Here is an 11174-nt window from a genome sequence, read left to right as displayed (position 1 = left end):
CAGTCAGGTTAAGTTTCTAAACTTTCAAAATCTCCATTTACAAGCCAATGAAAAGAAAATAGGATCTACTGAGTCTCCTATCTACCTATTCTGTGAAGATCAAATGAGATGAGGCACATAAAAATGCTTCACAGATATTTGGTTACAGTGTAAAATGTTTGCACCTGGCTATAAAGCAAGTCGTGTTCCTGGGCTGAAGAAACTCCAAGGAGGCTAGTAGCTAGGGAGAGGAAGCCAGGGGTTGCTATGTGACATCATGACCTGGTGCCAACAGCTACCATTTTCCAGGCTGGGCTGGGCTGTGGGTCGCATTTTGTGCCATGGGGTCTCAGCAGCATTGGCTGCAATTTGGTGGGCTGTCACTCCGGGGGGGTGGCGAGGCCTGTGTCCCACTTGGGGGAAGCTGAGTTTTGGTTTGTTGGTGCCAGGTCCATGGTGCTGTTTATTTTTAAATGGCCAGTGTGCATCATGGCAACTCCTGTGTTGAACGTCTGACCCCAGGTTGGTCAGTGTGTGCCATAGCTATGGTCAAACAGACAGACACTTAGCCTTTTATATATATAGACTAGAGGCCTGTTGCATGAAAAGATTCGTGCAATAGGCCTTTCCTTCCCCCGGCTTCCGGCACCAATTTTCCTCCGGCACCCGGGACCCAGGCCTTCGCTCCAGCTGGAGCTGCCTTCAGTCTTCGCTGCTCCGGCCAGAGCTGCCTTTAAGCCTTTGCTGCTCTGGCCGGAGCCGCCTTCAGTCTTCGCTCCGCCGCTTCACGCCTATGTATGCAAATTAACCGCCATCTTTGTTGGCAGTTAATTTGCATATCTCACTGATTAGCCAATGGGAGGCATAGCAAAGGTATGGTCAGTTACCATGTTTGTCTATTATTAGATAGGATGATTTTCCTTCTTTAGCCTGCTGATATGATGGTTTATATTTGTTTTTAAATGTAGGTCCAGACATGCATAACTAGAATAAATCCCATTTGTTCATGATGTGTAATTCTTTTTATATATTCTATTCAGTTCACTAGTATTTTGTTGAAGATTTTATGTATTCATGCATAAAAAATATTGATCTGTAAATTTTTTATATGCTCTTTTTCTGTTATCAGGTTCATAAAATGAGTCTTCCTCTTGGGAATTAGTCTTCCTTTGTTTTCTGGAAGAGATTGTGTGAAATTGGTGTTAATTCCTCTTTAAATATTTGGTATACTTCAGTAGTGAAACCATAAAAACCTGGAAATTAAGTTTTTTGGAAGTTTTAAATTAAAAAATTCAGTTTCATTAATGGTTATAGGAATATTGAGATTATGTGTTTCACCTAGGTTGAATTGTGGTGTTTTTTTTAAATGTATTTTTATTGATTTCAGAGAGGGAGAGAGAAATAGAAACATCAATGATGAGAGAGAATCGTTGATTGGCTGCCTCCTGCACGCTCCCCACTGGGGATCGAGCCTGCAACCCAGGCTTGTGCCCTTGACCGGAATCGAACCCAGGACTCTTTAGTCCACAGGCTGATCCTCTATCCACTGAACCAAACCAACTAGGGCATTGAATTGTGTTTTTATTGTAGTAAACATACATAACAAAATTTATCATTTTAACCATTTTAGTTAAATGGTTAACTAAAATGATCCATTGGCATTAAGTATATTCCCAGCATTTTTTAAACATCACCTATGTTTAACTTTTTGAGGAATCACCAAACTGTTTTCCACAACAGCAGCACCATTTTACATTTCCACCAGCAATGTACCAGGGTTTCAATTTATTCACATCCTCTGCAACACTTGCTGTTTTTTTCTTTTGATAATTGTTATCCTAATGAGTGTGAAGTCCTATCTCATTATGGATTCAATTTGCATTTTCCTAGTGTCTAGCAATGCTGAGTATGTTTACATGCATTTATTGGTCATTTGTGTATCTTCTTTAAAGACATGTCTATTTAAGCCCTTTGCCCATTTAAAAATATCACTGGTTTTTATTGTTTGAGTTGTGGGATTCTTTTATATAGTCTGGATTTTAATATCTTATTGGATATGTGATTTACAAATATATTCTCTTATTCTATGGATTGTCTTTTCACTCTCTTGATAGTGTCTTTTGTACAAAAGCTTTCAAATTTTGATCCAGGCAAATTTATCTATCAGTTTACCTGTGCTTTTGGTGTCATATCCAAAAAATTATCACCAAATCCAATATCATGAAAGTTTTCCCCTGTATTTTTTCTAAGAGTTGTATAGTTTTAGCTCTTGTGTTTAGGTCTTTGATCAATTTTGAATTAATTTTTATATATGGTGTAAGATAAGGTTCCAACTTCATTCTTTGCATATCAAGTTTCTTGGAACCTTTGTCAAGAATCTATTGACCATATATGTGAGAGTTTATTTCTGGGGTACTTTGTTCTATTCCATTGGTTTATATGTCTGTTCTTATGCCAGTACCACACTGTTTTGATTACTATAGCTTTGTAGTAAATTTTGAAATTAAGAAAGTGTGAATCCTTCAACTATGTTGTTTTTCAAGTTTGTTTTGGCTATTTGGGGTCTTTTTAGATTCCATATGAATTTTAGGGTGGTTTTTAATATCTCTGCAAAAAATGTCAAAACTATTGGAGGTCTATAGGTCGAATGTGGGACAACATCCACCTCACCATCCATCTCAACCAAGAGGCCTGGAACGACCAGAGCTCCGGCAAAGCCTGCAGGTAACATGCTACTCTAATGAGGGCAATGAGGAAAGACCCCGTAGAGCTCCCTCTGGGGTAGTGTCCAAGTGAGCTACCTGTCATTTAACCAATTGATTTTCTCTTTTATGAAGTTGATGATTTTGACTTGGCTGATGCCTTGGATGATCGAAATGATCGAGATGATGGCCGCAGGAAGCCAAGTGCAGGAGGAGGAGGTAAGTTGTAGCTGGTTAAAAGCACTGGCCAGCACTGTAGCTCACTGGTCGAGTTGTAGCTCATTCACTACTACAGCCCACAGAGCCACTCCTGGTCTGGCAGAGCTGGGGGCACTTCAAGGCACAGGAGAACCCTAAAACAATGTTCTCAAATTTTTGGACCCCCCAAATTATTGAGGATCTCAAGGGTTTTTGGTTATGTGGGTCACATCTATCAATATCTACCATCTTTGAAATTAAAACTGAAAAAAAGTATTTATTAATGAAAAATGAACAGCAATAAGCTCATGCATGATAACATAAATAGTATAGTATCATGTGAAATAACTATGTTTGGCAAGATAAAAGAGGACTTTAGTGAGAAAAATTTTTGCAAATTGATATGATGGCTATCTTAGTGGATGTGCTAGAGTCTCACTGCTGGTTCCAGATTCAGTTGTAACATGTTGTGATGGTTGAAGTATATGGAGGGAATCTGGCCTCATACAGCTATGCAGCTGGGGAAGGGAGGAATATTTTAATAGACTTTTCAGATCACTGTGGACATTCTTGGATAAGACACTAAAAACTTAAAACTCAACCAGTAGTTATTTCTTTCAGGTTAAGTGCAGTCTCTACGTATAAAAGGCTATTATGCAAAATGTCCCCTCGGGAGTTTGACCGGAAGACTAGGTGTTCGATTGCTTGCTATGACATGTGCTGACCACCAGGGGGTGGCGTGGAACGAAGGAAGGCCTGGGCAGGTAGCTGGAAGGAAGGGCCCAATCGGCCCTGATCATCAGCCAGGCCTAGGGACCCTACCCATGCACAAATTTCATGCACTGGGCATCTAGTGTGGAATATAAAATTGTGGAGGCAGCTAATCGATGTTTCTCTCTCATCGATGTTTCTAATCTCTATCTCTCTCCCTTCCTCTCTGTAAAAAATCAATAAAATATATTTTTAAAAAAATTATATCAGTGAACTTCCCATAATTGAGTTAAACCCCATTCTTGATTATGTACATTGTGTTTTGGTCGTTTGGAAAATATTGTTGCCCGTAGGTCCTTTGATCTTTCAAATAATGCCGTTTCATTACGCAATTCCCTAAATTCACTTTTGTTGATATTACCACCCATCTCATCAGAAAAAGTCTTTTTTTAAAAAAATATTTTTACTGATTTCAGAGATGAAGGGAGAGGGGAGAAAGAGATAGAAACATCAAAGATGAGAAAGAATAATTGATTGGCTGCCTCCTGCATGTCCCCTACTGGGGATCGAGCCCATAACCCAGGCATGTACCCTTGACCGGAATCAAACCCAGGACCCTTCTGTCGACAGGCTGACACTCTGTCCACTGAGCCAAACCAGCTAGGGTGGAAAAAGTATTTAAGTAGAGAGAAGTTATTTGGTTCACAGTGGTAGATAAAGATTTTTGAAATTTTAATTCTTGTTTGAAATCTTATCATTGACAACAAATACCTCCAGGGATTTTAAGTGACAGCCTATTTCATTCATTATTAAGAAATCATCAGCCAAATATTTAAGATACCACAATCATAGTTTGCCCATCACTCAATCTTTCCTGTGAAAGTTGTCTTCCATGACACAAAGCATCTAATACAACTCAGAACTGAACCAATCACGCAGGTGCTTTTAGGAATTAAAATATGTTTTGGAGTGCAACAGAAATGCTTTAAGCATACTTTCATTTCATCACATAGAATATTAAACAATATGTACTTAGTGGTTGAGCTATAATAAAATTAATTACTGTTTCCTAGTATTAGTTTTCTATTGCTGCATAACAAGTGATCCAAACTTAGTGAGTTAAGACAACACCCATTTATTATCTCAATTTCCTTTGTTGGGGAGTTCAGGAACAGCTAAGCTGAGTTTTCTGTTTAGGGCTTCATACAGCTTCCATCAAGATGTTGACCAAATCTGTGGTCTCATCTGAGCTTGGGTCCTCTTCCAAGGTCATGTAGTTGTTGGCTGAGTACATTTCCTTGCAATTGTAGAACTAATGGATCTTTGCTTCTCCAGGACTAGCAGGAGCCAGACAGTACAAAGACAGAGAGGGGTAGAGTGGAAGAGACAACTAACTCTGTTGTTTCTAGTATCTGAATTCAGAGAAGGTCTCAACACTGTTTTAAAGGTCTCATCTGATTAAGTCAGGCCTTTCCAGGATAATCTCCCGTTTGATGAATACAAAGCCATACTCATTTGGTGCCTTAATTACATCTGCTAAATCCCTTCACTTTTGTAATGTAATATAACCTAATCACGGGGGCAATAGCCATCCTATTCATGGTCCTGCTGGCACTCAAAGTAATGGGATATTATACAGGATGGGTATACTAGTGGGAGGGAATCTTGTGGGCCATCTTAGAATTTTGTCTACCACACTGATCAAGAACATTCTTAAGTGGCAATTATTGTCTGGGGTTGTTGGACAACATTAACCTATACAAGTTTCTTGTCACTGAAAAATGTATTTTTGCCATTGAAGTATATTTTTTTTTTCTCTAGGTTTTTCGGACAAGGATCTTGAAGACGTATTAGGGGGTGGTGACTACAAACCAGACAAGGGTAGAGGTAGGGGCATTTATCTGTCCAAACAGCTTATTCTCATTTACAATGTGATTACATGATTAGCCTCTGGGAAGTCAGAGGTAGCTCCCAGATATCTGGGCTTGCAACTTGGGGTTCACTTGGAATGATGCGAGCTCTGCAGCTCAAGGAGGAGAGTTTATAAGACAGTTTGGCAAGGTCACGCATTTTCTCTGATGTTCCTAAAGCCAGGGTGCTGCATGGGTTAACGTCTCTACATTAGAAGAAGCCATTTGCCAAGGCAGCACCAATTACAGTAACTGAGGGTTACAGAACTCATTGGGAAGTCCCCCACCTGGGAAGCCTGTCACTCTTGGGATGGGAGAAGCAAAAATTGTGACAATCATTTTTTAAGGAGATCCATAGCCTCTCTCAAATCAACCTACTTAAAAACCAAAAATAAAACAAAGCAAAACATGGAGAGGAAGGGGAAAGAGATAAAGAGATAGAGAGATAGAGAGATAGAGAGAGAGAGAGAGAGAGAGAGAGAGAGAGAGAGAAGAAGAGGGATAGAGAGATAGAAACATCGAGGAGAAACAATCAGTTGCCTTCTGCTTGCCCCTACTGGGGATTGAGCCTGCAATCTGGGCATGTGCCCTGACTGGGAATCAAACCAGTCACCTCTTGGTTTATGGGTCAATGCTCAACCACTGAGCCACATTGGCCAGGCAAGCCAAACAGTTTTTAAAATATCTTTTTATTTTGACATATTCTAATGCCCACAAGAAGTAAAAGCTGTGTATCTATCACCTAGTTTCCCCTATCTTACGTAACCATAGTACATTGTCAAAACCAGGAAGGTGATATTGGTATAATACTGTTATTAAGTCAAGCATCAACCTTATTTAAATTTTACTAGATTTTATATGAACTCATGTGTGTGTTTGTGTGTGTGTACACATGTGTGCATCTAGGTCTATCACATTTTATCACAAGTGCAGATTTTAATAATCATGTATACAATCTGAATTCAAAATGCAGAACTCTTCCATCTCAAGCAAACTCCCTCATGCTAAAACTTCATAGTCACATCCTCCCCCAAAGCCAGTTATTTTTAATTGCCCAAAATACCAATGATGCAAAACTTTTATCATAATACTAGAGGCCTGGTGCATGGGATTTGTGCACTGGTGGGGAGCGTGGCCTGCAGGGATTGGACCACTGTGGGAGCACCGCTCATCCCGGTCAGCTGAGCGGCTGTGGATCTGCCTCTGAGCAGCTGCTCCCTGGTCTGGCATCTTCTGTGGAGCCAGAACACTCACCTCTCCAGGGGACCTGGTCGGGGCCAGGCCCAGGGACAATAGCACTGAGAGGAGGCGGAGTAGGCCTCAGTCCTGCAGCAGCCATGAACCTGCCTCCCAGCCTCTGGGGTCAGCTCTTTGAGCCCAGTGATGGTGCTGCGTGGCCTGTGGACATCCAGAGGAAGTGGCAGGGAGCGAGGAGGAGGAGCCTGGGGGGAGGAGGCAACAATTGCAGCCTGGGTTCCTGCCCATTAGCCCAGGGTTCGCAGAACCAGGGGGCAGCTCCTGCGTTGAGCATCTGCCCCCTGGTGGTCAGTGCGCATCATAGCGACTGGTCCACTGGTTGTTCTGGTCATTCCGCCATTTGGTCACTGGGCTTTCATTATATAGAATATGTTAAGATTTTATCCTAATATGGAGAGAATATTAGCCAAACTTGATATGACAAAACAGGTTGTGGTTGTAATTTGTGATTGGTATTTATGGTTGTAACCTGTTCTGATGGTAAGCTAAGGTTGTAGCAGTTTGTGGTTGTAACTTGCTGTGATGGTACGTTGTTACAGTTATGTGTGTGAGAAGTTATTGGTGGTAACCCTGTGACACTCCCCACAGTCCTGGCAGTCGTACTAGCATTTGCTCCTTTTTTGCAGGAACTGTGTACTTTTCATATGGGAAGAGTGTTTTCTTCTGATCAAAGGATACTGTAGTCAAATTTGTCCTTCAGAACACCTTTCCAGACAGTGTCATCTTGAGTAAAAAGCTCTAAAGGCCTCTAAATGAAACTTGCAGGTGTCAGGAGAACATGGAACATTTAAAGGGCAAACCCAGCAAATGAGCCAATTACTCCTGGGTGACAAATGGTATTTCCAGATGGGGAGATTAGGGCAGTAGTAGTGTATGTATGCATGCACATGAATAAAAGTCTGAATGATTTTATTCCTTATTAAAAGTACATGCTTTAGCAATGAGGAAGTGTTAGGAAATTCTTTAATTAGGCTCATATTTGAACTTGTCTTGTAAAGAATCAGTTGTTAGCTCAAGTTTTACCCTCTGTCATTATGGATGTCAGTAAAAGAAGATAAAAGGGGTCCTAGCAAAAAATACAAGTGTGAAACTGAAACATTTTGATAAGCACATGATGCATTTCCCAGACACTCTCCTCTGTGCCAACATACTAATGCCATGCGTGAAGATAAAACATCACATTTAAATAAATGATGATCTTCACCCTAAAAACAATTATAATTCATGCAACCTTGATTCTTAGGCACATAGACTCAACTATAGTTTTGGAGTATAATTATGAAATGTTATTTGTTATATATTTTTTCTCCAGAAAACATTTCTGCTGGCCTTATAGGAGCCCCCTTGTCTGTAGGTGACAGTGACAGTCTTGTCAACAGGTTGCATCTGTTGTCTCACCTCCTACCTTCCTATGAAATCCCTGTTGAGTTTACTGGTTGGTGGCTTGCTCAGGCTAGAGGAGCTGCTGGCTCTCCCTATTCACTTGCTACTGAGATTGCCACATTAACTGACAATACTGCAAGTCACGTGGGTCCCCTTTAGCAGCTGCAGTGCAGTTGCTGGTTTTTATGGCCTGTTTACTCCACCTCAGTTGAACTAGTCTGGGGGAGGGGGGAATGTGAGCAGGCCTGGGCAAAAAGGCCGCAGACTCCAGCTGTTCTCACTGTTCCCTAAAATGGCTGTCTTTGATTATCCACAGTTAGAGTTGCTTTTTGAGGAGATGATTTATTCATTCCCTCATGCCAGAAATCCTGCCCCTTAGTATCTTTTGAAACTGGAATATTACTTCTCTTTGCCTCCCCTCAAGCCCAGACCCATGTCATCTCTGCTTGGGTCATCACCTTAACCTCTTAACTGGTCTCCTGGATGTAGTTTTTCCTCCTTGCAGTGGCCAGAGAGAACCATCAGGAATATGAAAGTGATCTTGTCAGACCTCTGCTTAAAACTATTGTATATTAATGAAAAGATAGCCGCTAAAAATGAGTATAAGATTTGAGCAGAAACTTCACAAAGGAAGTTAGATGAAGATGTCCAAAGTCATTAAGGAACTGCAAATTAAAACCACAAGAGACATCACAACACACCCACAAGAATGGCTAAAATTAGACAGACAATACCAAATGTCGGTCTGGATGTGGAGCAACTGAAACTCATACATTGTTGGTAGGAATGTAAAGTTTCTTATAAAACTGAACATAGACTATGCATTGACTCTGCAATTTCATGTATATTCAAGAGAAATGAGAGCTTATGTCTAAAAAAAGACTTGCAAAAAATGTTCATGGCAGCTTTATTTATAATAGCCAAATAAAAGCAAAAAACTGGGAGCAACCCAAGTATCAATAGGAGAATCAGTGGGTAGATAATTTATGATATACACTCATATGATGGAATAAATTACTGGTACACATAAAAACATGGATAAATGTCAAAACATTATGCTAAGTGAAAGAAGCCAAAGGGGAAAAAAGAGTACATACTAAATGAGCCCAAACATATTAAGTAATAATACTTGCAAACTAATGTGTTATGTTAGAGATGAGATTCATGGCTGTCAGGGCTGGGATACGGACAGGGAGTGATTGAACAGGGACATGAGAGAACTTTTTGGGGTGATGGTAACATTGTGTATTTTAGTGGGGATACGGATTTTTCAAGTATATTCATCTACCAAGACTTACCAAATGGTACACGTAAAATTTGTCTATGTAAACTTTACCTTCAAAAGGAATTATAAGCAAATGTGGAACTCTAAATATGTTTAGAGGCCAGTATACTGATATCTGCAACTCTGAAATGCATCACAAGTATAAGAAATATCATTGGATGGACAATGATAAAGCAAATAATGCAAAGTGTTCATTATAGGATCCAGATATTGGATATACTAGTTTGAGTGTTCACTCTACTGTGCTTTCAGCTCTTTTGAATATTAGAAAACATTTTAAAGAAGCAAACAAACAAATTCTCTTTAATGGCTCTCCACTGCCTATAAAATACATTGAAGCCCTTAGCCTGCTGCCCTATTTTTCAGCCCTGGACCACGAGGTTCCTTTTATTTCCAAACATATGAACTGGTAATGCTTATCTTTAGGCCTTCACATTCTGTTTCTCTGTCTAAAAAGCCTTTCTTTCACCAAATGAATTCCCACTCATTCCCCAGAGAGTGCTAAGCCACCCATCCTTCAAGAGAAACCTTAGATTGCTGCTTCTCTGTTTTCCATAGCAACTAGACAATTTTACATTCCCATCAATAATATCTGAGGGTTCCAATTTCTTCACATCCTAGCCAACACTTATTTTTTTTATTATAGGCATCCTAATGTGTTTAAATCAGTATCTCATTGTAGGTTTAATTTGCATTTCCCTAATGACTAATGATGTTGAACATCTTTTCATGTGCTTATTGGCCATTTGTGTGTCTCTGGAGAAATGTCTATTTGCATCCTTTGTCCATTTTAAAATCTAGTTATTTGCCTTTTTATTATCAAGTTGTAGAAGTTCTACATATATTGTCAGTACTAGTTCCTTACTAGATATACAATTTGCAAATGTTTTTTCCAATTTGTGGGTTTGTCTTTCCATTGTTTTGGTGAAGTCTTTTAAAGCACAGAAGGTTTTGATTTTGATGAAATCCAACTTATTCTTTTTGTTTTGTTGCTTGTGCTTTAGTACTAAAGTTTTTACTTTTGATATCTCTTCCTTTTTAAGTTTCTGGATTTTGGGTCATGTTTGGAAACTCATTCCTTGCCCCAAGACAATATAAATGTAGTCCTACATTTTCCTGTAGTGCTTTTATGGCTTCATCTGTTTTGTATTTATTGGGAACTTCCATGGAATGTATTGGATTAGATAAATTTATTTTATGCCAGTGGTTCATCAGTTGTCCCAATACTATCTTTTATACAGAATGCATTTCATAAAGGAACTGGGTTCATTCTGTGCTCAGAGGAAGTAAATAGAGCTCTGTTGCCAAATGAGGATCAAAGCCATGACACTGGCTTGGCTAACTGCAATGGCAGGTCTGTGTGGCTGACTTTAGTTCAGGTTCATGCAACTAGAAGGGATGGAAGGATCTTAAATGCCTATTTTTTTTCTAATTGTTTGTTTAACCTCATGGTGTTTCTAGCTCACGTGTCCATCTGAGCAATGAGTCTCCCACAGGATGGGATCACTTTTTTTGAAGGGGAGAGAAATAACATGTTTTTTAAAAATAATCTTAGGATAATGCTTCCGTACAGTCTCAGGTTGTCAGTTAGTGAGGAATTTGTAGAGATGTGTTGAGATTTTGAGTCTTTTTGACAGCCTGGAAGAGTACCAGGTCTCTCTGCATCTGGATGAACAATAGCCAGCGGCAGTCCTGTTTACATTTCATGTAACACCTTCTTAACTCAGCTATCATATAGACCGTGAGGTT

The 11174-nt window shown here is 39.8% G+C and overlaps 1 protein-coding gene across 1 annotated transcript in view; it reads left to right on the top strand.

Moving 5' to 3' along the window:
- Positions 1 to 11174, top strand: part of CD99L2 (CD99 molecule like 2) — a 47052-nt gene that overhangs the window by 25740 nt on the left and 10138 nt on the right. The window contains exons 5-8 of the mRNA XM_006774111.2: positions 2355 to 2370; positions 2636 to 2703; positions 2817 to 2900; positions 5412 to 5477. Of these exons, the coding sequence (XP_006774174.2) occupies positions 2355 to 2370; positions 2636 to 2703; positions 2817 to 2900; positions 5412 to 5477 (234 nt within the window). The remainder of the gene's footprint in view (positions 1 to 2354; positions 2371 to 2635; positions 2704 to 2816; positions 2901 to 5411; positions 5478 to 11174) is intronic.

The sequence above is a fragment of the Myotis davidii genome, unplaced genomic scaffold, assembly GCF_000327345.1.
Source record: "Myotis davidii unplaced genomic scaffold, ASM32734v1 scaffold1147, whole genome shotgun sequence".
NCBI classification, from domain to species: domain Eukaryota; kingdom Metazoa; phylum Chordata; class Mammalia; order Chiroptera; family Vespertilionidae; genus Myotis; species Myotis davidii.
Note: the sequence above shows the minus strand (reverse complement) of the source record. Positions and strands in the feature narration are given on the sequence as shown.